General features: G+C 44.2%; 1 protein-coding gene and 1 pseudogene across 2 annotated transcripts; both read left to right on the forward strand.

The window, feature by feature from the left end:
- Positions 1–1,030: 1,030 nt before the first annotated feature.
- On the forward strand, positions 1,031–24,801 carry LARP6 (La ribonucleoprotein 6, translational regulator). 2 transcript variants are annotated; one of them, XM_036457198.2, is made up of 3 exons: positions 1,031–1,488; positions 19,289–19,499; positions 23,240–24,801. In XM_036457198.2, exons 1-3 carry the CDS (start codon positions 1,289–1,291, stop codon positions 24,305–24,307), a joined length of 1,479 nt encoding a protein of 492 aa, XP_036313091.1. In that variant the 5' UTR covers positions 1,031–1,288; the 3' UTR covers positions 24,308–24,801. The 2 variants fall into 2 exon arrangements, with proteins under 2 accessions (XP_036313091.1, XP_045443350.1); XM_045587394.1 differs by lacking the exons at positions 1,031–1,488; positions 19,289–19,499 and adding an exon at positions 21,179–21,573.
- On the forward strand, positions 5,817–7,492 carry LOC118729752 (annotated as a pseudogene).
- Positions 24,802–25,968: the final 1,167 nt, after the last annotated feature.

Here is a 25,968-nt window from a genome sequence, read left to right on the forward strand (position 1 = left end):
AAGTTCTATAAGCTCTATAGGGCAGAGAAAGGCACAGGTAGCTTGGAAAAGATCCTTTCCACTTTTTGCCTTTCCAGTATCTCAGAACCTGGGCTGTAAGCTGTGCTGGTGCAAAACACCAAGGTCCCTCTCTTCCTTCACTTATTCATTCTAAGACCTCTTCTGTCAAGAGAGAAATCTGACAAAGAAAGGAACATAGATTCCAGTCACACCTTAAAAAGATGGCTGGTTCTTCCTGAACCCCTGGATTTCTCCTGACACCAGCCCAGACATGAGTTCTTTGACAAGACCCTGCTTTCCAAGAGACCCCATTTCTTGAACCTCTCCTGACTTGTTTGCTTATATCAAAATCTATTGGTCCAGGCTTCTGTTCTTTTGGAGTACTAGTGTGGCAGATCAACAAGATAAATTATATTTAAGGCACTAAACTAAGAGCTTCCAGAAAGCAGATTTGGGTTTATTTATTTATATGCCTCTGATCCTAGATTCTGGGTCATATTTGAAGGATTGAGATGGAACTCATTTAAAGTTAAATGTGGAAAAGGTAGCTGGCATTTCAATAGCTCCCTTTATTCATTCAACAAATATTTGAATATTTACTATGTGAAGGACATATTCTAAGAAGAAATATAGGAAATTTTCAAACTTTGAACTTCAGCATTACTTAGAGTGCTTGTTAAAAGTTCTGACTCATAGATTCTGATTCAGGTCTGGATTGGAACTGGTTAGAATTTGCATTTCTAACCAGTTCCCAGGTAAAGCTGATGCTGCTGGTTTGAGGGCCACATTTTGAGAACCACTAATATAGGTCCTGGCAGGCATCAAGTCCCTGACCTCACAGGACGCAGTCTAGTTGGCTATGCCAAAAAGACTAAAGGTGGAGATTTCAGAAATATTGTCAGGTCAGCGGAGGAGGCACCGAAACCCTTAGCTGCTGTCTGTGCCTGCCACCCCAGTCATCTACCAACTGAGAAGTTAGATGTGTTGGGCAGCCTTGAAAGCAGCGGGCAGCTCCTCGGGTCAGGTTTGGGAGGTGAGCAGAGGGTGCGCGCTGGAAGCCTGAGGCCGGGGACATTCCTCGGACAGGCCTCGGCGGAGAGCAGAGGAAGTCGCCCTCTCCCTCCGCGGCCCCGCCCGCGCCTGCTCTCCGCCTGCGTCCGGGGCGGTGGCGGCAGCGGCGCGGGGCGGGGCGCCACGACCCCCCTGCCTCCTCTGCCCCCTGGTTGTAGACGCTGCAGCCCGAATATCTCGGCCTTGAGGCGCCGCAGTGCCGACCGGCCCGCGAGCCATGGCCCAACCCGGCGAGGAGGCTCTGCCCGGGCCCACGACCGCGGTGCAGATCCGCGTTGCCATCCAGGAGGCCGAGGACGCGGAGGAGCTGGAGGAGGACGAGGAGGGCGCAGAGGCGCGCGGCGCGGGGCACCCGGCTCGGTACCTCAGCCCCGGCTGGGGCAGCGCTAGCGAGGAGGAGCCCAGCCGCGGGCACAGGTAGGCGCGGCGGCTGCAGGGCCGGGTGGGAGCTCCAGACCCCTGGTCCGGCGGATGGGAGTTCGGGGGCGACCGCTCAGCGAGCGGAGGGGGTTGAGTCAGTGCTGCCCCGGGGATGCTGCTCCGGGTGTCGCACAGTATCAGAAGGGCTTGTGGCCGTCCTTGTGCCAGGGTCCGCAGCTCTGTAACGCGATCAAGGCTCCCTCCCTGCCAGGGATGGTGGCGGGGATCCGAGGGGCCTGTCCGTGGACATGGTCTGGGACCCAGAAAGAAGTCCTTCCTGGGCTATCTCTCCCTGTCCTCTCCTTCCCGAGCTTCTAAAAAGCCCAGCCTGACTTTTACTCTAGAGGGTGTCTCCCTCCCCACCCCCAACCTTGTTCCAGGGATTCCAGCAAATCATCACTGCCCAGACTGTTTATCAATCCAAATGGCTTCCCTCTCTGGGTGGGGTCAGGCACAGGGGACACTTGCTGCTGTGGGATCCTAGGAGGGGTGAGTTCATGGTGTAGAGAGCTCTGTGGCCCTGATTTGGGATCCGTTTAGGGCTTACTGCCTGTATCCTCCCTTGCTGGGGATTCCAATTTTCACATAGTCTTCCCCACCTGACTTCTATGCTTGCATCATCTTCTTGCTGCCTTGGCGTTGGGTTCCTGGGTCCTAGGTAGTCTGGAGCTGGTATGGCACAAGAAGCCACCTGCCTAACCATGCCTCTGGGCCCTGAACTTTGCCATCAACTGGAGATCTTATCCTTGTGTCCAACTAATGCCCAAGCCTTTTAGGACTGTGGTTTTGTTCCTGCTATCGAAAGGAGATACAGTATTGAGTATCCATAGAAATGAGAATAGGGAATGGCAGAACTTGCAAATTCTGGGAAATGCCAACAGGCACATATTAAGAGCCTTCTTCTAAGACTCTTTGCACATGCTTTTAGCTGTTAGGGCTCTGCAGGATTATTCTGCGGCAGGCATAAATCTTTTTTATTTGAAGAATAGTCAGCTCAAAGGCATAAAGAGACTGGGACCAAAGCTATCCCCCATCACTCACTGACTCTTTCCCAGTGAAAAAGTCTGGATTTGGGAACCCCGAGATTCAGGGTGGTCCAGTGGAGGCAGGGGTATTTGAGGAGGAAAGCTGGGCCACAGCAGATGACATAGTAGACATTTCAGCACTTTACATACTATGGAGTCTGATTCATTAATTCAGCTCTGCTGAGTACTGAGAGTATAAAAATACTGACTCCATAGTCACTGGATCTCACAGTGTTCAGGAGAAGGCAGCCACCTAGTCAAATAATTTCAGAGGTCATTATAATAGCTCTGAGTGGTTTATCCTTCTCACATTTATTTTGCCTCTGGTTAGCAAAAAGTTGTCCTCTATCCTGGGGCTAACACAGTACCATTAGCATGGAGTAAAGACCTACTTATTTTGGGGGCCCAGAAAGATCCCCTATGGGATCTAGAGAACATGATCCTCAGTTCTTGTAGGCCTCTTGCCCTCACCCTCCTCACCTTCTCTGCAGAACCGCCTTTTTCTCCCAGCTCCAGTCCAGTGGCTCGAGTCTGATAAAACACTCAGTCAGAAGCATTTTCTGCTGCCCACTGGCATAGAGTTGACCCCAGAAAAATCTCTGAGGCTCTTCAGGGTAGTGTAGCCAACAGAACCCAGCAGACATTCAGAGCACAAGGAGATGCAGCCAAGGACGGGATGCACACTGTCCCTCATTTGGGCCCAGCCTGGCACCGGAGAAGCTGCCACTCTGGGAGAATGTCAAGTGCATTCTCCAGGCACTAGGGTCCCAGAGCCTGCAAGAGGCAGCCCAGGTATCTGACCCTCTAGGTCCCTGAACACAGGGTGCAGTTTGTGTCTGTATGCCTTTGTAATTACGCCTCTAGGTCCCTCTGGTTGATGACTTCTAGTCAGCCTGGAAGCTTTACTGCCTCTTCCTCACTACCCCCATCCTGACCCCAAAACCGGATTTGTTTCCTCTCCTTTGTGTTGCTGTAGCCATAGATCCATTTTAGTCCGAGCACTTGCCCACAATTACAATTCTAGAGTTCCATATCCCTCAGCAGAAAATGAGCTTCGTGAATTCAGGGACCGTGCTTGCCCTGTTCTCAGTACCTGGCATATAGTGAGTATTTTCCAAATATTTGTAGAATGAATCATGTCTCTGAGGTCAGAATCACTCTATGGGGTTGAAGTATATGTGTTTCTCCTCACTAGATAGTGAGGTCCTTGAAGGCAGTGATCTTGCCTGAGTCCTTTCAGTATCTCCAGTATCTCACCCAATACCTGGCTTATACCCAGGGACAAGGGATAAATGGAAAAAAGGAAAAATCTTTGTAACCTCCAAATGTTCATTAGTCTTCTCACATCTTGTTCACTAAAAAGTTACTTTCCTTTTATTATCACCTTTTAACTTAAAAATTTCAAACATAAAATGTGAAACAATAGTACAGTTGGAAATATTTTTGTCATTTATTTGATGGATATATAATGTGTATGGTTTTTTCTGAAGCATTTACAGATATCTGGTACATAAGACTTATACCTTACATACTTAATAATGCTCTTAATAATGACATTGTTCTATAAAGCCATAATATTATTTATTGCAATTAAGAAAATTAACAATTGCCTGCCCTAGCCTGTTTGGCTAAGAGGATAGAGCATTGGCCTGTGGACTGAAGGGTCCCAGGTTTGATTCTGGTTGGGAGCACATGCCTGGGTTGCCAGCTCGATCCCCAGTAGGGGGAGTGCAGGAGGCAGCTGATCAATGATTCTCTCTCATCATTGATGTTTCTATCTCTCTCCCTCTCCCTTCCTCTCTGAAATCAATAAAAATATTTTTAGAGTATTCTTTAAAAAGAAAATTAACAATTCCCTCATATAATCCCTAAAATAATCTAACCGTCAAGTCTCATAGCCAGGGTTCCCCCAATTGCCCCATATTGTGTTTTACAGCTGTTATTTTCCCCCTTTACACTAGAATCCAATCCAAGTTGAGGCATTTGCCTATTATGTCTTTAGAAATCTTTTAATCTAGAACATTACCACTTTTTAAAAAATGCTTTTCTATTTTGGAGCTAAGAGGCCAGATGTCTTGTTGAATGTTTCATAGTTTGAATTGGTCTGGTTGAACTTGCTCCTTTGTGCCATGTGTTTCCTGTAAACTGGAAGTTAGGGCTAAAGGCTTGATTAGATTCAGATTAGACATTTGGGCAAGAACACTTCACAAAGAATGCCATGGGTTTTTCATTGCATCTCTTTAGGCAGCATCTACCATTAGTGGTGCTAAATTTGACCTCTTGGTTAAGGTGGTCCCTCTATTGCAATGAACAAGTAATAGGTGTACTTCTTGTGAATATTCTTTCTCCAACCACTTTCTCCTAATGGTAGTAGCATGCATTGATGATCCTTGCTGGAGTCAGTTAATTTGGGATGGCAAATTGGTGATTTTCTAATTTTATCCTTTATAGTACATTTATTTGCATTCTACTGTAAAAGAGAGTTTTGTGTCATACCTAGAATTGAACAAGAGTTCCTCCTAAAGAGGCAAACAGAAATGGTTAATTATTTCCCCTTTTTTGAGTACTTCCTTACTTTCTGGTATTTTATATTCTTGACTTAAATTTACATTTTTCCTATTCCAGTCATGGGATTTAGCCATTTCCACAGGAATCTCTAGTTTTTCAAATACTAGTGGGAAGATATTTAGAAACCAAGACTTGGATTTGAGTGCTAATATCTACTGGGGCACCATTGCTTTCAGGCCTTTCAATGGACAGAGCTAGGAAATCTTTTCTTTGTTTAAATTTATATTGCTAATTCTATAATAATTTAATATTTTAAGGTTCTGCTTTACTTCCTTTAATTTTACCCTGGAACTCTTGGTTTCTAATAATATTAAACTATTTGTTTTCTTTGTCTTACAATGTATAAAATAATTTAAAATTATAATCTCTATAATAAAGAGCCAGGGTGTAACACCAGTATGACTGAAGCTCCTTATTACCGAAGCTGGACCAGAAGGGAAGTCAGTGCCGGGGCAACCCAGTGCTGACTACTTTGCTGGTAGGCCAGGTGCCCCAGCTCTAACTGCTAGGGGGCTGAGAATCAGGGTCAGAGAGAGGCCCGAAGAGAGAAACAGGACTGATCCGTTGCCTCTGTGGCAGCTTTTGAGCAGTACTTGCCTCTCTCTTTCTCTCCCAGTGTGGCCAGCAGCCGGGCCTCCATTTCTCTCCAGGACTCCACCTGAGCTACTGATTAGCCCCACCTTCTTGATCAGGCCCCATTGATAGGTCCAGAGACACTTAGTGGCATAGAAACTGACCAATCAGAACCAAATCTGGGGGCTTAGAGGTGTTTCAGTCCAGGGAAAGTGATTAATCCCGAGGCTGGCTCCAGCAATGGCCTTCACAAATCTACAGAAAGTGCTCATCAGTGACAGCCTGTATCCTTGATGCCGGAAGATCCTGCAAGATGGAGGACTGTAGGTGGTGGAGAAGCAGAACCTGAGCAAAGAGAAGCTGATAGTCAAGCTGCAGGACTGCAAAGGCCTTCTCCTTTCCTCGGCCACCAAGGTGACCATGGATGTCATCAACACAGCAGAGAAGCTCCGGGTGGTGGGCAGGGCCAGCACCGGCGTGGACAACGTGGACCTGGAGGCCGCCACAAGGAAGGGCATCCTGCTCACGAACACTCCCAATGGGAACAGTCTTAGTGCTGTGGAGCTCACCTGTGTGATGATCATGTATCTGGCCTGGCAGATTCCCCAGGCAACAGCTTCAATGAAGGATGGTAAATGGGACTGAAAATAGTTCATGGGAACCGAGTTGAATGGAAAGACCCTGGGAATTCTTGGCCTGGGGAGGATTGGGAGAGAGGTGGCCATCTGGATGCAGTCCTTCAGGATGAAGACTGTAGAGTACAACCCCATCATTTCACCAGAGGTCTCAGCCTCCTTCAGCATTCAGCAGCTGCCCCTGGAGGAGATCTGGCCCCTCTGTGACTTCATCACTGTGCACACCCCTCTCCTGTCCTCCACGACAGACCTGATGAATGACAGCACTTTTGCCCTGTGCAAGAAGGCTGTGCGCCCTCAGAGGAATCATGGATGAGGTCGCCCTGCTCTGGGGCCTGCAGTCAGGGCAGTGCTTGGGTGCAGAGCTGGATGTATTCGTGGAGGAGCCGTTTCGGAACGTGCTGTGGACCAGGTCATCAGCTGCCCCCACCTGGGCGCCAGCACCAAGGAGGCTCAGAGCTGCTGCAGGGAGGAGATCACTATCCAGTTCATGGACATGGTGAAGGGGAAAGCCCTTGCCGGGGTTGTGAATGCCCAAGCTCTTACCAGCGCCTTCTTTCTGCACACCAAACCTTGGATCGGTCTGGCAGAAACTCTGGGGGCTCTGATGTGAGCTTGGGCAAGGTCCCCCAAAGGGCTTATTCCTGAAGAATGCCGGGAACTGCCTGAGCCCTGCAGTCATTGTCGGCCTCCTCAAAGACGCTTTTAATCATGTGGATGTGAACTTGGTCAATGCCATGCTGCTGGTGAAGGAGACTGGCCTCAATGTAACCACCTCCCATAACCCCACTGTGCCAAGAGAGCAAGGATGCGGGAAGGCCTCCTGAGTGTGGCCTGGCAGGTACCCTCTACCAGGCTGTGGGCTTTGTCTAGAGCACCACACCTGTGCTGCAGGCACTCAACAGAGCTGCCTTCAGACCAGAAGTGCCTCTCCTCAGGGCTCAGCCCTTCAACCCTGCCATGCTGCCTACCATGATTTGGCTTCTGTCAGAGGTAGGCATGCAGCTGATGTCCTACCAGACCTCAGTGGTGTCTGATGTAGAGACCCAGAATGTCATGGGCATCTTCTTCCTGCTTCCCAGCCTGGATGCCTGGAAGCAGTATGTGACTGAGGCCTTTCAGTTTCATTTCTGACCTTGGGACTCCCCAGTACCAGCCTTGGGGGCTTTGTGATCAACATTGACAGGTCACGTTCCCAGGGCTGACACTACTTATGTCCTGACTCCAGTAATAACTACTTAATAAACAGCCCACCCTCCACCACCCCCTGCCCCCCCAAAAAAAGAACCAAATGTGGGTCAACTGTGAGGAGCCAATGGCTGTCTAGGAGGAGGAGCTTTTGATGTTGACTGGCATAGAAACTGACCAATCAGAACCAAATTGGCCAGCAGAGAAGGGCAGTTGGGGGCAAGATTAGACCTGCATGGGAGGGCAATTGGGGGTGAGATCAGGGTGGCAGGGGAGGGCAGTTGGGGGCAAGTTCAGGCCAGCAGGGGAGGGCAGTTAGAGCTGATCAGGCAGGCAGTCAGGCAGGCAGGTAAGCAATTAGAAGCCAGTGATCCCAGATTGCAAGAGAGATGTCCAACTGGCAGTGTTTTAGGCCTGACTGGCAGTTGGACATCCCTCAAGGGGTCCCTGACTGGAGAGGCTGCAGGCTGGGCTAAGAGAGGCATTACAACTGGTCAACCGAATGACCAGTTGATTGGTTGCTATGATGTACACTGACCAGCAGGGGCCAGATGCTCGATGAAGGAGCTGCCCCCTGGTGGTTAATGTGTTCCCACAGCCATCCCTCCCCCCGGCTGGTCGGGTGGTCAGTGCACTGCCACAGTCAACCTCCCATGGCTGGCCAATCTCCCACAGTCCTTCCTCCTAGACTAGATGAGATGGCCCCGATCGGCCCCAATCACCAGCCAGGCTGAGAGACCCCACATGTGCATGAATTCATGCAACAGGCCTCTAATAAATATGTAAGAACCTGGATGAACAGGATGTAGCCTCTGCTAGTGATATCCAAAATGGAGTTGTTCCCAAGGTGCCTTTTCCAAAGTTGAACATACTTGTATATTTTAAATCTGTTTCTAAGACAAACCTTTATCTTTTGATTTTGTCCTCATGTTTTTATATTGCATCATCAATTTGGTTGCCTTTTTTTTTTTTTTAATGTTTTCAGATTCTTATCTTTTTCTAGAGACAAAGCAAAAGAAACTTCACATGGAACTAAACCCTAGTGCTTTACATAAATGATGTTTTCTCAAAATCTTTCTTGTTGCTGTCCAGGATTTTCCTGGTCTTGGTGGCTAAAGCACAATATCAGACCATATTGCAAGGATAGATGTCTTCAAGAGATACTGTGTTGAAAGTCTCAGTGAGGAGCTCACTACTCCACCATTTTAGATTGGATATTTTCCTTCTATAAAGTTTCATAGATTAACCACTCAATTAATATATCCAAATTAGCTTGAGATTTTATGAGAAAAGCCTTGGATATTTTATGCTGTATTTGTTTCTCCAAATTATTTACAAATATAATAAATATTTCAACACTGGCCCATGGAGCCCAGTCCTCTATTTTGAAATGTGCCCCCTATTTCTACACTATGTTTCTGTTTCTACCAGGTTTACAACTGTAACAAAAGTATTTATTTCCACTGCCAATGTACAATGCTTTATTTAAAGTGAAACAATAATCTATAATAATAAAAGCATAATATGCAAATTGACCAAATGGCCGAACAGCGGAACAACTGTCCAGACAACTTTCCTGACGAAGCTGGGGCTGCAAGGGCTGAGGCAGCGAGGGCTGTGAGGGCCTACTCTTGCACGAATTTTGTGCATCAGGCCTCTCATGTAAATATAAAACTTAAATGTAAACCTTTTTCAAAGTTCTCTTAAAAGGCCACTAACAAGCTCAGCTGATGGGCTCAGGGGTTGAGATTCTACCTAAAAACCAGGAGATTATGGTTCAATTTCTGGTCAGGGCACCTGCCCAGGGTTCAGTCCTCAGTGTGAGGCATGTAGGAGGCAGCCGATCAATGATTCTCTCTCATCATTGATGTTTCTATCTCTTTCTCTCTCCATCTCCCTTTCTCTCTGAAATCCACAAAAATATATTTTAAAAAAAAAAGAAAGATATTCACCAGTAACCATACTTATACTTTCTGCTTCAAAGAATCCTGATAGGTGTGATTTGCCCTTACAGAAATGATTCACTTTATATTGGTGGTACTTTTTAAATTCCTACTCTGTGCAAGGCTCTGGGTTGATGCTAGAATGAAAGAACCCAATATGAACCCTGCTCCCCAGGCACTTTCAGTTCAGGGCACTAAAAAGAAGTGCACACAAGTAGTTTCAATACAACTATAGACAAGTGTTAGTTGAAAGCTCAAATGACTTTCTTCTTGGGAGAATCTCATTTAAGATGAACCTTGATGTCTAACTAGGATTTATACTTGAGAGATTGGGCAAAGCATTCAAGGAGATGGGAACTGTATGCTCAAAGGCCTAGAGTTCAGAAACCTTGTGACCCTTACAAGGAACTGTAAGTCTTTTTTTTTTTTAATATTTTTTTTATTGATTTCAGAGAGGGAGACAGAGAGAAACATCAATGATGAGAGAGGATCATTGACCGGCTGCCTTCTGCACACCTCACACTGGGGATCGAGCCTGCAATCTGGATATTTTATGCTGTATTTGTTTCTCCAAATGTGCCTTGACCAGTAATCGAACTGTGACCTCCTAGTTCATAGATGGTCATTCAATCGCTGAGCCATTCTGGCTGGGTGGGACTATAAACCTTTTAGAAAATGTTTTATTGATTTTAGAGAGAGGTGAAGAGAGAGAAAGAGAAACATCGATCAGTTGCCTCCTGTATGTGTCTGACCAGGGATCAAACCTACAACCTAGGTACATGCCATGACCAGAAATCAAACCTGAAACCTTTTGGTGTACCGATGACACTTTCTACCAGGCCAGGGCAGGAACTATAACTCTAATTGCTTGGTGCAAAAGATCTGAAAGGAAATAGGTTGAAATAAGTTTGGAAGCTGGTTACAGCCAGATTCTAAAATGAATCTGAATATAGAGCTAAGGACTTGGGTTTTACTTAATATGAAATAGAAAATGTTGTTTTGTTAACATCATCATTACAGCAGTGACATGGCTGTTCTTCAAAACATGTGATAAGGCACAGAGTGGAATAGGCTTAACCTGAAATGCAACTGGAGTGGGGCAGGGGGCCAGAGGAGGTGGCAGGAGATGGGAAGACAGAAGCCTGCAAAGGGTACAAGAGTGAAAGAAATGCTAATATCTGAGAAGTAATTCAAATTCTTCCTTTGGAACAATTGCCCAGTCTCTCTGCCTGACAATGAAAAGTAGCAGACAGCATACCGTTTACTTCCAAGGGGGAAAAAAAGATTATTTTCTACAGGAATTAAATGAACTAATTGGTGATCTATGGCTGCTAAGGTAGAGCCAGTATCTACAATGTAAAGCCTTCTCCATATGAGGCTTTACATAATGATTCCCTCCTCTTCTCTCTATAGTGAGGCCTGCCAGTTGGCTTGTGCCACTCATGTACATAGAGCCACCTAAGAAGAAAACCAACAGGAGTGTACAGCTATAGAAGGAACCCACATGACCACCAAGAAAAAGCAATCCAGACCTTCATTCTTCAAAAGGAATAGCCTTGGAGTCTAACGCCCCATTCCTTAAGTGTAGGCTGTGTGCAGTGACTGCCTTCCAAAGTGTACAGTATGGGAAGCGGGGAAAGGAGTTACTTTAAGATGGAGACAAACTACCTCTGCCAGATGACCAGGGTCAGCATCCACAGTGATTAGTCATGTTGATAGTACGTAGCCTTGATATGACGTGATGAAAATGGAAATTTACTTCTGTGGTCCTCCTAGAACCTCATAGCCTCAGTCTAATCATGAGAAAAATATCAGACGAACCATAAAGAGAGACATTCTACAATACCTGAACGCCATTAACACTGCCAAGGTCATCAAAAACAAGGAAAGTCTGAGAAACTGTAACAGCCAAGAGGAGCCCGGTGAGACATGATGACTAAATGCAATATGACATCTTGGATGAGATCCTGCAACAGAAAAGGATATTAGGTAAAAACTAAGAGAATTTGAATAAAGTATGGACTTTAATAAAGTTAGTAATAATGCAATAATATTCATTAATATATTATGAATGTAAGCTATTAATAATAGAAGAAGAAGCCTGGTATTGGACATATGGGAACTCTCTGTACTATTTTCACAATTTTTCTATACATCTAAAACTATTCTAAAGTTTACTTTTAAATGTTTATAAAAGAAAAGATGAATTATTTACCAGTCACATAAAGAAAATCAGTGACATGAAAGTTAAATAGTAAAACCCCATTTCCAGATTGTCTGCAGGCAAATAATGAAACCTTTTCATTTTTAAAATCAACCAATGCCTATATTTTATGCTAATTTTAATTTCTGAATTTGAAAAATTATGATATGGATTTAATTGTTGTTTTTTTTCCCCTCCTCACAGAATATTTAATTTTTATTCTCATTTTGACTCTTCTGCAATTGATTTTTTTGGGTGGTTGAAAACCAATGAAAATTTTGCTAGAATCAAGGGACATATATGGATGATCCCTTTCCAACCTTAAAGTAATAGGTTATAGTACTTCGATTTTTGAGCCTGCTCTCTTTTTTCCATGGTTGATTATTTTATGTAAGAGCTTAATGTTGATCCAAGGGAAATGTTAATTGTTTGTTTCTTTGTAAAGGAAACATAATATGCATCTAAACATACATACTTTTTATTGAAGGCCTACTTTAAAAAAAAAAAGTTAATTGTAGTAAAATACACAAACAATTTATCATCTTAACTCTTTTTAAGTGGCATCAAGTACACTCACATTCTCACATTGTTGTGCAACCAACACCACCTTCCTACTCCAGAATTTTTTTCTTTCCTACTTGAAACTCTATCCATTAAACAATAACTTCCCATTCACCCCTCCCTAACCCCTTTTAACCACCACTTTACTTTCTGTCTCTATGAATTTGATTATTCTAGGGACCTCATATAAATGAAATCATACAGTATTTGTCCTTTTGTGATTGGTTTATTTCACTTAGCATAATGTCCTCAAGGTTCATCCACGTTATAGTATGTGTCAGAATTTTCTTTTTGAGGCTGAAATATATTTCACTGTATGTACATACCATATCTTGTTTATCCATTTATCCATCAGTGGACTTTGAGTTGTTTTCATCTGTTGGCTATTGTGAATAATGCTGCTGTGAACACGTTCTCCCAACAGAGTAGAAGCACATGGATGCTTTAGGTGGACTAGGTGTGTGTGTCTGTACTCAAGAGTTGTTTTCTCTGCTCAGAACATGGTAATGGGAGCTATGAGCTGGGTGTTCAGGCTCTTGGACATAAAGCTACCACATAGAAAAGCAGCTGTATTTTTTCCAGAAGTGATTTTTAACTAAACCCTTTTATTGTGTAGTACAATATATATAGTATTTGTATAATGCATAATTTAATTTAGTAATAAATATACAAATGATAACTCACCTTTGATAACTTTTTTAAAAATAAATCTTTATTGCTCAGATTATTACAATTGTTTCTCCTTTTTACCCCCCATAGCTCCCTTCCACCCGATTCCTCACCCTCTGCCCTTGCCCTTATCTCCCCTCCTGTCCCCCCCCCCCCCCGCCCGCCATTGTCCTCATCCATAGGTTATACGATTTTAATCTAGTCTCTGCACCCCCACATCCCTTCCCCCCTGATAATTATCAATCTACTCCCTTTCTTTGCCCCTGATTCTATAATATTCACCAGTTTATTCTGTTCCTCGGACTTTTAATTCACTTGATCTTCTTCATCTTCTTAAATAATACCTTTCAGCATTTCATATAATACTGGTTTGGTGGTGATGAACTCCTTTAACTTTTTCTTATCTGTGAAGCTCTTTATCTGCCCTTCAATTCTGAATGTTAACTTTTCTGGATACAGTAATCTTGGTTGTAGGTTCTCGCTATTCATCACTTTGAATATTTCTTGCTACTCCCTTCTGGCCTGCATAGTTTCTGTTGAGAAATCAGCTGATAATCATATCAGTGCTCCCTTATAGGTAACCAACTGCTTTTCTCTTGCTGCTTGTAAGATCCTCTTTTTGTCTTTTGCCCTTGGCATTTTATTTTATTTTATTTTATTTTATTTTATTTTATTTTATTTTATTTTATTTTGTGGTTTTATTTTATTTTATTTTATTTTATTTTATTTTATTTTATTTTCGTAGCTTTGATTACAGCATTTTTTATTTATTTTTAAAAATATATTTTATTGATTTTTTTTTGCCCCCCTCCCTCCCTCCCACACATCCCCTCCCTCCCCAGAGTTTTGTGTCCATTGGTTGTACTTATATGCATGTATAAAAGTCCTTCGGTTGATCTATTATCTCCCCCAGATCTTCCTCCCCTCCCCGCTGTAATTTGACAGTCTACTTGTTGATATATCTATCTTTTGGTTCATCAGTTTATAATGCTCTTTATTATCCACAAATGAGTGAGGTCATGTGGTGTTTCTCTTTCATTGATTGGCTTATTTCACTCAGCATGATGTTCTCCAATTCCATCCAGGTTGCTGCAAATGATGAGAATTCCTTCTTTTTTTATGGCAGCATAGTATTCCATTGTGTAGATGTACCATAGTTTTTGGATCCAATCATCTGCTGACGGACACTTAGGCTGTTTCCAAATTCTGGCTATTGTAGATTGTGCTGCTATGAACATAGGGGTGCATATATCCTTTCTGATTGGTGTTTCTAGTTTCTTGGGATATATTCCTAGAAGTGGGATTACTGGGTCAAATGGGAGTTCCATTTTCAGTTTTTTGTGGAAACTCCACACTTTTCTCCACAGTGGTTGCACCAGTCTGCATTCCCACCAGCAGTGCACGAGGGTTCCTTTTTCTCCGCAACCTTGCCAACACTTGTCGTTTGTTGATTTGTTGATGTTGGCCATTCTGACAGGTGTGAGATGGTACCGCATTGTTGTTTTGATTTGCATCTCTCCGATAATTAGTGACTTTGAGCATGTTTTCATGTGCCTTTTGGCCTTCCTTCTGTCTTCTTTTGAAAATGTTCTATTTAGGTCCATTGCCCATTTTTTAATTGGATTATTTATCTTCCTTTTATTTAGTTGTATAAGCTGTTTGTAGATGTTGGAGATTAAACCTTTATCAGTGGTATCATTTGCAAATATGTTCTCCCACACTGTGGGCTTTCTTGTTGTTTTGTTGATGGTTTCTTTTGCTGTAAAAAAGCTTTTTATTTTGATGTAGTCCCATTTGTTTATTTTCTCTTTAGCTTCCATTGCCCTAGGGGTAGTATCAGTGAAGAAGTTCTTTTGGCATACCTCTGAGATTTTGCTGCCTGTGGATGCTTCTAGTATTTTTATGGTTTCCCGTCTGATGTTTAAGTCCTGTATCCATTTTGAGTTTATTTTTGTGAATGGTGTAAGTTGGTGATCTAGTTTCATTCTTTTGCATGTGTTTGTCCAATTTTCCCAACACCATTTATTGCAGAAACTGTCTTGACTCCATTGTATATTCGTGGCCCTTGGCATTTTAATTATGATGTGTCTTGGAGGGTTCCTCTTTGGATTCCTCTTGTTTGGGGTTCTGTAAGCTTTCTGTACTTGTAAGTCTATTTCTTTCACCATGTGGGGTAATTTTTCTGATATTATTTCTTCAAGTATGTTTTCAGTATTTTGCACTCTCTCTTCTTCTGGCACCCCCATAATTCTGATATTGGTACGCTTGAAGTTGTCCCAGAGGTTCCTTACACTATCTTCAACTTTCTGGATTCTCTTTTCTTCTTGCTTCTCCAGAGGAGTGTCTTTTGGCTCTTTGACCTGATTCTTGTGTTCCTTCATTCTGCTGTTGAATCTCTGCGCCGGAAGAAGGCTGTGGCTGCAGCAAGAATCCTGCCAGGCGAGACCCAGTGCTAGGTTTGGTGTAATTTTCCCCAGAAGCAGGACTTTTTTTAAAACGCCAAGGGACAAGGGACACGGGACAGATTATTAAGAATTGGGGCTGTCCCGTCAAGGACGGAACATCTGGACACCTTGGCGTCTGATCCCCTTCACCCCCTTGCTTCTGAATACTAGGGAAGGACTGCCCAGTTGGGCATATCCTGGGGACTACAGGAGGAAATTGCCTTCCTGGAAAAGGGGGATCGGAGCCAGAAAAGATAGTCTGGGAGCCAGCAGGCACTCTAGCAGCTAGAGCCATAGAGAAAGAAGGCCAGAGCAACCAAAAAGACTGAGAGGTCAAACCAGAAACACTGCCACCTAGGGCTGAATTACAAACTGCCTTTATTTTTCTTTTAAGTAATCAAAAATAAATGGACACAAATAACTGAGGTGCAGTGGAACGCTGGGAACTGCAAGACTGTCTGGTCCAAAAATCAGGCGTGCCAAATACAATAACAGAGGAAGTGAATGACCACTACTGGACATTTTTATGCTGTTTTATGCTAATTTTACTATTCTTTATTTTCATTTTTTACATCTTTTATTTTATTTTCATTTTTTACTTCTTTTACTTAATAAAGGAATTTTTTTCCTTACTTAATTTTACCTTTTCAATTATATCTCTCAATCTCAATCATCACTATTACTACTGCTATTTTGCATTTTTTGTTCCCTTTTTCTTCTTTTTTTTCTCCAGTACCATTTTATTTTCTCTTTATTTTACATTGGGATTAGTCTTCATTCTATTTTAATCACTACTATAGCATCGTTCAACCCTATCTCAACTCGACCTTTACACCATCACTCTCTTACTAACCTTTACCCTTTTTGTCTCCTGTTTATCCTATCCCTTTCTGGCTTTAGTTTTTCCCCTATTCTTTCTGTATACCCCCTGCTAAAGCTCTCACCATACTTATAGACCTAATTTCCAACCCCCTGATCCAAGTGAATAAATACCACTCTCTTCACTAAATTAACTAGTTAAAAAACAAACAAACAAAAACCAAACTGTTCTCTCTATCCTTTTGTCATTGTTTGCGTGAATGTTGATTATAGTGAATTTTTATGCTTTTTAGTGAAATTGTTATGCTTATTCTTATGCTGTTATTGTAGCTTTGTATTTTTTTTAAATCCTTTGTTTTTGTTTGTTTTTTACTTCTGTACATCATAGCCTTACTGAATAATAGTGGATATTGTAGTTTGTATTAATCTCCAAGTATTGTTGCTGGCATTGGCTGGGATTAGTGGTTGTTCTATGGGAATTTTCTCCATACACACACACACACACACACACACACACACACACCGGTATTTTCCAATTTAGTCAGTTTATGTTTAATTTTTAGTTGAGTCTCATGAAATGTATCACCCTTTTCTAGGATATTCTTGCATAACCTTAAAACCGCGGTTTTGAACTCTATATCCTCCATCTCTTTCATTTGAGATCTATTTCCTTGTCTAGGCATTTTTGCTGCTTCCCAGAGTGGGATGGCTTTGTGTGTTTGGTGTCCTATATGGCCTAGAGGGTCAGCCTCCCCAGTTACCTGAGGTATACACTCTTGGTGCTCCCCTTTGTGGACTGCGCGTACAAGCCTTGTTTGTAGCTAAGTCTTTATTGTTGTTGGTATCCCTGGGAGGAAGTGACCTTCAGGCCAATTGGATGTGGGTAGGGTATCAGCTACTTTGGGATACCTTCTGTATTGGAGACTTATAGGATCAGACTTGCAAAATTGCAGAAGCCTCTGTGCTCAGCTTGGATGGGGCGGAGTCTCAGGGCTGAGCTGACAGTCTTGGCTTCCCATCCCCTTGTGTGCTTGACTGAGTTTCCGTCTGACCTCTGCCTTCCGCGGCACCCCTGAGTTTCCGCCTGACTGTCCCAGATCCCACCCCTGTGCAAGAGCATGAGTGCACCAGGGGCTCACCCGGAATTGGGTTGGGTTTCTGTAGCTTCTGACTCCTTCTGCTATGAAGAGGCTGCGGCAACCTCTTCAGTCAGACTTTTGAGCGTACTCATTGTAGACCCTGCCTGCTGTGGCTCCTGGCTCCCCCAGTCTCCCAGTCTCTGAGTCTCTGGGTGCCTTTCTCTACAGTCCAGACTCCACCCGTATGAGCCTGGGTCCATGGGGTTTCGGCCGGGATTGGGGTTCAGTACAGTCAGAAAGGGTTCAGTGCAATTGGGAATTACTCCCCTCCTGCCAGCTAGGCATTCAGCCGCACTTCCTCTCTGCATACGAGCGTCTCCCTACCTCAGCACTTTGTGGCTCCCAGTCCGATCCGTGAGCCTCTCTCCTTCTTTCTAGTTGTAGATTTCCCACTTCACCAGCTTTTTCTGTGTTTTTGGATGAAGTCCGTTCTAATTTTAGTTGTTTTTTTAAATTGTTGTGTGAGGCGGCAGATTAGATGCTTACCTAGACCGCCATCTTGGTTCCTTTATATATATATATATATATATATATATATATATATATATATATATATCACCTTCGATAACTTTTAATGATGGTGTCAACTATGACTTGGGTAATCACACATTCCCTAGTTATGGCTTTGAAATTTGTATAACCTCTTTGTGAAAGGTTGGCCATCCTGAAGAAACTTTGCCCAGGATTTCCTTGGCTTGTTCTCATGTTCTATTCTCATGAGAGGAAGTCATCCAGGAGAGCTCCTGGGAGTGTGGGTTTCATTTAGAAGGCCCTGGTGAATGGGATTGTTTCAGATTTCAGGGCATGGTCCCAACAAAAACCTGGAAAATATTGTGTGTGCTGGCTTTGGAGATACAAATTTGAATTTGGATCCTAGATCTTCCTCTTATGAATGAGCAAATGGATATGTCTGTCATTTACTGAGCTCTATGGGTATGCCAGGAACTCTCTGGGATATGGGCTGTCTTAATTCATCTAACCTTTACAGTAATCCTATCATGACTCCCAATTTATAGAAATGGCACCTTGGTGTGGCAGTGGAGCTCCTGTCCAGTTTGACTCAGTTAATAAATGGTGGTGTCTGGATTCAAACCCAGGCAGTGTAACTTTGGAACTGGGACTCTTAGTTACTTTGCCAAACTACCTTCTGGAAATCAGGATTTGCAGGGTGGAGGTAGGGAGGGAAGGATAAAGAGTGTATTGTGAAAAGCATCGGATAGAAGAACAACACATAAATATTAGTAGAGTGTGTTATATTAATGGTCCCATCTCCTTGTTAAAAATGAAAGTGTGATTTCTTAGCTTTTTGGAAGCAAAACCTATTCCCTGTGGCCATGTGATCATCCTCTCTGTAGAGTCCAATTCAGGTATGGCCCAGTGCAATTTCTTAGGGCTACTGTAACAAAGCACCACAAATTGGAGGGCCTAACAGGGGTCCTCAAACTTTTTAAAGTGGGGGCCAGATCACGGTCCCTCAGAGAGCTGGAGGGCCGGACTATATGAACTACTAATTCCTACTGTAACACCTCGGCTGCGCTCACTGCCCAAAAAACCTGGCGGGCCGGATCAGACTCCTCTGCGGGTCGCATGTGGCCCGAGGGCCGTAGTTTGAAGACGCCTGGCCTAGAACTACAGAAAATTACTGCCTCACAGTTCTGGAGGCCAGAAGTCCAAAATCAAGGTGTCAGTGGGAGCATGCTCCCTCTCAAGATGCTATGGAAGAGTCTGGTCTAGGTATTTTTTTGGCAATCTTTGATGTTCCTTACCTTCTGCATGCCCCCCTTTCCCCATCTCTGTCTTTATCTTCACTCAGCATTCTCTCTGTGTGTCCAGATTCCCCTTGTAAAGATGAGTCCTACTGGATTAGGGACCTTCCTGCTCTGATATGGCCTTATCTGCAACTAATGACATTTGTAAGACTACAAATAAGGTCACATTCTGAGCCGGGAATGTTGGGACTTCAACATATGAATTCTGGGTGGGGAGAGACAATTCAGCTCATAACATCCAGTGTCTCCTTCTGGTCTCAGTGGCACCACAACAAGTGGGGGTGAGAATGACCATGAGGACCTGGAGCAGGAGTGGAAGCCTCCAGACGAGGAATTAATCAGAAAACTGGTGGATCAGATCGAATTCTACTTTTCCAATGAAAACTTGGAAAAGGATGCCTTCCTGCTAAAGCATGTGAGGAGGAACAAGTTGGGATATGTGAGTGTTAAGCTACTCACATCCTTCAAAAAGGTGAGACTTCATTGTCAGAGCTGCCCAAAGAGTTTCAAGGCTGTTTTTACCCTTTTCAAACCTAATGACTAGTAATTTTTTACTTCCTCTGAGGCCTGAAAAAAGAGAAAAATGATCAAGGGGATTTAGGATTGTCTCACACTATGAAAGGGTCCTGGGTTGAGGACAGATCTCAGCAATGGCCTTTTGAGACAACTTCTAGGCCTAGAATTATATGCAATTCAAGCTTTTCATTTGTATAGTTGAATAAATAAAAGGAGGAAGGAGTGCTCAGAACTTTGAGAGATAAGCCCTTCTCCAAGATTTCAGCCGCCTTTGTGTGCAATGCCAACCTCATCTGTAGATGGAGATGTGGGAAACTGCCTGTTGCTGCCGTCTGGGCACCAGACCGCATGGCCCTGCTGTGTACACACCCATCAAGTGGTCCGTGTTTACCTGCTTCTTGAAGAGCTGACAAATAAGTTGGCCTCAGAACTCTGTCTCTCTTGAGGGAAGTTGTTTACTAGAATGGAAAAGCACTACACTGACTGTTGTATAATGAAATGTGTAATGAGTAGGTCCTGGCCAAGTTGTCAGGAAGCACCTAGGACAACTCTTCTCCCAGACTGCATCTCTGCCTCAGGATCTGGTGTGCTCTGCCCTCTCCTGTTCTTTTCTTTATTTTATTCATTCACCAAGCATACTCATCCTGTATGCTGAGTACCATGTAGGCATAGGATATACAAGATGAATTTGGCATTCCCCTGCCTTTGCAAAGTCCAGTAAAGGAGAGAGAGACTAGTGAAAGGTTACAATATGACCCTAGATAGCACCATGAAAGAAAGAAAGGACTATTGGTAGTGAGTTGCTTAGAGTAACTAATCCTGCTTGGAGAAGTGCAACAATAAAGTTGGATCTTGGAGAATGAGTAGGAGTTTTCAACAAATAGGAGATGGGAAAGGGCATTTCATGTTCCATAGGAAAACCTACTCTTCCTCCTTTGCTGTCATACTATTCCCACACTCACACTTTAATAGAAGTGAGGGGAGGGTTCCCACACCAAGCATTTCTGTGACACAGCTGAGTGTCCTACACTTCACCTCAATTCTGACACTGCCTACCTGGAAATGGCATTAGATCCCAGAGGTTAAGGACTCAGTCCCACAGACTGACTCCCACTTCAGGTGCCAATCACAAGTAGTGGGTCCCTAGGTTCCTCACAACTTCTGTCCAATTTGGCTACAAATCAGAGGTTCCTGTGGCCTCCTCCCCTTGGATTCGATTATTTGCTAGAATAGCTCACAGAACTCGGGGAAACACATTTACCAGTTGGACATAACAAAGGGTAAGATGAATAACCAGATGAAGAGATACAAAGGGATGGAATTTGGGAGCACAGGAACGCCTGTCCCAGTGGAGTTGTGGTGCGCCACCTTTCATGTAGGCAGAGGTGTTCACCCACCTGGAAGCTCTCCAAATCCCTTATTATTGGGATTTTTTTTGGAGGCTTCCTCACATAAAAGTGATCATTATTAACTTCATTTCCTCCCTCTCTCCCCTCTCAGAGGATGGGGCAGAGGGCTGAAAGTGCTAAGTTTCTAATTATGATGCAGTCTTTCTGGTGACCAGCCCCATCCAGGAGCTTTGGGAGCCCACCCAGAGTCCCCTCATTAGAAGAAAAGATGCTTCTAGTCTCTGATCCCTTAGGAATTGACAAAAGGTTTCAGGAGCTCAGTGCCAGGAATGAGAATGAAGACCAAATACATATATTTCTTATTATAAATCGCAGTATCACACATGTGCAGAGAAGAGTGAGCAAGCTTTCACATGCAAAGTGTTTGTCAGGAGCCCCAAAATGCAACAACCACTGGAATCATCCTATACATTTCTTTTTTCCTCCTCAGATGCCCTAAAAGTCATCTTGATTTTCTTTCCTTTTTAACTTGCCACTTACATATCTATTTAGGAGGTGTCTTCTCTGTTGAAAACCAGCCTCAGAGTGGACAAAAACTCCCCAATACCTCCAAAATGAGAGCAAAGACCTTTTTCCTTTGACAAGGTTTCCTGCTAATCATAATAAACATACATGACAAAGGTAACAAACAGGGAAATGACAGTTCTTTAGTAATTGCACAAAGCCTGTCCCTGCTTCCTCTTCTTAGGTGCCTAGCCACTCCTTCTAAAAGCTCAGACACAGACCTGGGACGCTCAGACTGAATTTCTCATGGACCTTGTTCCCTTCTCTGGAAGGGTGCTTACCAGACCCTGCTTTCTCCACGGGCCGTGGCCCGTGGCCAATTCTCCAACCCTCTGAGCAAGGCAGCACTGGCCTCCTTCAGGCACCATCTGCTCAGGCTCCAAGCTTAGGCAGTAGATTGCCCTCTCCAGAGACTCCCTCCCTCACCTGTTTTGGAGAAGGCTCCCTATGTTCTACCCTCAAAAGGACCACTGTTTGGCTCTCCCACAACCTGGCACTGACCTGCGGTCATCATCTTCATCCTTTCTGGATCTCTCATTCACCACCAATCCGACTCTTTCCCTGGGCCCACTTTTCTCTGCCCTTAGCCTGTATCACAGTGATCAGCCCGTTGTCTATGTGTAGGTGACTTTTGGTTCCCACATCCTAAGCACAAATCCGGCTATTTCATCTGGAGGTCACAGGCTAGAGTGGAAGTGTCCTCTTTGCAGGAGCCTACATGTATGCTTGAGAGCTCTGCCACGATCCTCTCAATGCTGCTCTGTGAGGGAGTCCTTTCTGAGTCCTGAGAAGTTCCTGCTTTGGTTCCTCTGCAGAGCAGTTGCTCTGGCCTCAGAGGACTCAGGGTGATTTTGCCATTCCTGGATCAGGCCACCCACCCCACCCATCTCCACTGTTTCTTCAGAATGACTCATTCTTCTTGGAATTCCCTCACTGAAAGTGGGCCTCTTGAAAATTACTGTTTTACGACATAAATGTAGCTTTCACATACTGCAGCATACCCACACTTTCCACTAAGTGAGGAGGGGATCTATTTAATCATTCTTCATGAGGCCCAAGTTGGATTTAATTCCAAGTTGAAACAGCTAAAATTATTTCCAAGAGATATTGCAGTGAAATATGAAACATTTTTTGGAACCTCCGCTGTAGCAAATGCATAAATGCAGAAATACAAATTCAGAACAGTCATCAGTTTGAAAACAAGCATTGACAAAACAAATGATTAATTTCTGTAGATTCTTTTAAATTTTGAAAATGAACTGCATGTTAATAAACACTGAGTTTATAATCATTCAAAGTGCATATACATTTTTTGAGGGGATACCCAATATTTATTCATTTAATTCTCAGACTGACTCTATGAGGTAGGCAGGCATATTAACATCCCCATTTCACAAATGAGGAAGTTGAGGCACTTGGAGATTGAATAAGTTTTTAGCTCTCACTGCCAGTTGGAGGTGGGCCTTGCATTTGTGCATCCAATAGCCTTTGTCCAGAGCCTGCAGGTTTAATCTCTAAACTTGTTCAGAATAGATAGAATATTTCCATCAGCATGACAAGTTCTGTTGGACAGCACTGCTCTCAACTGTGCTGCCTCATTTGATATTCTGCAAAGTGTGTTTGTTCATTCATTCATTCACTAGATTTTTGAGTGCCTGCTCACATCTAGTATGATTATAGATACCAGTCCTCCGGAATAAGGAAAGGTGTGAGAGAGATTACAGAGGACACAAGGTAGACCAGGACATTGGGTACCATTTCAGATTTGCTTTGTGTTCTTCAGGTGAAACACCTTACACGGGACTGGAGAACCACAGCACATGCCCTCAAGTACTCATTGACCCTAGAGTTGAATGAGGACCACCGGAAGGTGAGGAGGACCACCCCTGTCCCTCTCTTCCCCAATGAGAACCTCCCCAGCAAGATGCTTCTGGTCTATGATCTCTACCTGTCCCCTAAGTTGTGGGCTCTGGGCACCCCTCAGAAGAATGGGAGGGTGCAAGAGAAGGTGATGGAACACCTACTCAAGCTCTTTGGGACCTTTGGTGTCATTTCATCAGTGCGGATCCTCAAACCTGGGAGAGAGCTGCCCCCTGACATTCGGAGGATTAGCAGCCGGTACAGCCAGGTGGGGACCCAAGAATGTGCCATTGTAGAGTTTGAGGAGGTGGAAGCCGCCATCAAAGCCTATGAGTTTATGATCATGGAATCTCAGGGCAAGGAGAACATGAAAGCTGTTCTGATTGGTATGAAGCCACCCAGAAAGAAATCTCCCAAAGACAAGACCCATGATGAGGAGCCCACTACAAGCATCCACTTGAACAAGTCCCTGAACAAGAGAATTGAGGAGCTTCAATACATGGGTGATGAGTCTTCTGCTAACAGCTCCTCTGACCCTGAGAGCAATCCCACATCCCCTATGGCTGGCCGGCGGCATGTGGTCACCAATAAGCTCAGCCCTTCTGGCCACCAGAATATCTTTCTGAGTCCGAATGCCTCCCCATGCTCAAGTCCTTGGAGCAGTCCCTTGGCTCAACGCAGAGGCTTTTCCAGAAAATCCCCACTGGCTGAGGAAGGTAGGCTGAACTGTAGCACCAGTCCTGAGATCCTTCACAAGTGCATGGATTATTCCTCTGACAGCAGCGTCACTCCCTCTGGCAGCCCCTGGGTTCAGAGGCGCCGCCAAGCTGAGATGGGGACACAGGAGAAGAGCCCCAGAGCAAGTCCCCTGCTTTCTCGGAAGATGCAGACTGCAGATGGGTTACCCGTGGGGGTGCTGAGATTGCCCAGAGGCCCTGACAACACCAGAGGATTCCATGGTGCACACGAGAGGAGCAGGGCCCATGTATAAATAAATACCTTCTATTTTTAACACCTGCTCCATTGAAAACCACCAGTTTTCAGGTTCTGATAAATACCTGGCATGCCATAGAATGAACTTAAGGCCCCTTTCAAGAATTTTGTATACATATGAACCTCTTAATTTATATGTTTGCAATGCATATAGATTGTCTGGACACCCTGGTTTTAAGGCCATCTTCTAGTTCAGGAGACCGCTTCCTCCCAATACAACACAACCACTTTTGTGATGCTGTCCAGCCAGTGTGTGAATGTCACGGCTCTGTAAGACTGTGGGATGGGCTCCGGGGAAGCCTGGCAGCCAGCCTCTTCTCTGGGGCAGGGTTCTTCTTCTCTTTGGGCTGTCCTAGGCCATCCAGGGAGTCCTCAGAGCCCAGAAGAGTTATTTTATGCAGTGGCAACTAGTTAAACCTGTTGCATGATGTCTTCTAGGGTCTAATGTATGTTTTCTGTCAAGTGAATAAAAAAATAAAACACTCAAGCCCAGCTGTGTGGCTCAGTGGTTGAGTGGAGTGTTGACCTATGAACCAGGAAGTCATTCTTTCGATTCCTGGTCAGGGCACATGCTCAGGTTGCAGGCTAGATCCCCAGTGGGAGGCATGCAGGAGGCAGCCAATCAATGATTCTCTCTCATCATTGATGTTTCTCTCTCCCTCCCTCTCTTTTCCTCTCTGAAATCAATGAAAATCTATTTTAAAAAATAAATAAAACACTCAACCCAGAGTGTTGGCTCTGAAATCACGCCTGACAAAAATCTGCCTCCTGACAAGGCTGTGGTTAGTGTGTCATGAGGCCCTGAAATACTTAACCAAAACATTTCTTGAGTGTGCCTGTGGCTCCCTGGGGCTTGTGGTCGCCTGAGAGGTGGCAGAGTTTATGCAAATGTTAGAGCACCACCCCTTTCATCACAATGAATCACAGAGCAGTAGACCAAGCTCTCTAGATGTGATCTCCCTGGACTGGCAGTGACATCACTTTTGAACTTGTTAAAAATGCAAATTCTCAGGCCTGCTGAATCAAAAACTCTGGGAAACAGGGCCTGGAATCTGGATTTTAACAAGCCTGCCTGATGATTCTGAGAACAAAGGTGTGGGACTAGAGGTCACACAATGTGATTCCCACATGCCAACCCCCACTTCCTAGTTCTGTGACCTTAGGCCATTACTAGCTCCACTTAGCCTCATTATCTCCCTGCAGAGTGCTTTGTCTTGATGTCAGTGCCTAAATGCAGTTGCTCCTTTTCCTGGGGTTAATATCCATTATCACTGGAAGCTGCCTGAGTGTCACAGAAAGAGCACTGTTCAAGGCTTCAGTGTTCGTTTATTTGCTTGCTATTTGGGGGGAGTTGAGGCAGGCCACATTTAATGGAATTTGTTAATAATTATTGAAGAGTGATTAGATGCCAGGGGCTATGCTGAGAGTTTTCCATGTGTTATCTCATTTTCTTAAGAAATGTGAGATAGGTTCAGATATTATCTCTATTTTACACCAGAAAAAACAGAGATAGTGTGGAGATAAATGACTAACTCTTCCAAGATTTAATGGCCACATTGATAAGAGCTGGTGCTGGAACCCACACTCTAACCACCACCGGACTGTACTCAGCATCACTGAACTGCACCTCCACATTAAAAATAACCACAGTCCTGGCCG

Source organism: Pipistrellus kuhlii, unplaced genomic scaffold, assembly GCF_014108245.1.
Source record: "Pipistrellus kuhlii isolate mPipKuh1 unplaced genomic scaffold, mPipKuh1.p scaffold_m20_p_1, whole genome shotgun sequence".
Taxonomy (NCBI): Eukaryota; Metazoa; Chordata; class Mammalia; order Chiroptera; family Vespertilionidae; genus Pipistrellus; species Pipistrellus kuhlii.

Bases quoted from the DNA above. Each gene is read 5' to 3' on its own strand.
- LARP6 (XM_036457198.2), top strand. From the start codon at position 1,289: ATGGCCCAACCCGGCGAGGAGGCTCTGCCCGGGCCCACGACCGCGGTG. The intron at 1,489-19,288 runs GTAGGCGCGGCG...TTCTGGTCTCAG, and splicing joins GAGCCCAGCCGCGGGCACAG to TGGCACCACAACAAGTGGGG. The intron at 19,500-23,239 runs GTGAGACTTCAT...TGTGTTCTTCAG, and splicing joins TACTCACATCCTTCAAAAAG to GTGAAACACCTTACACGGGA.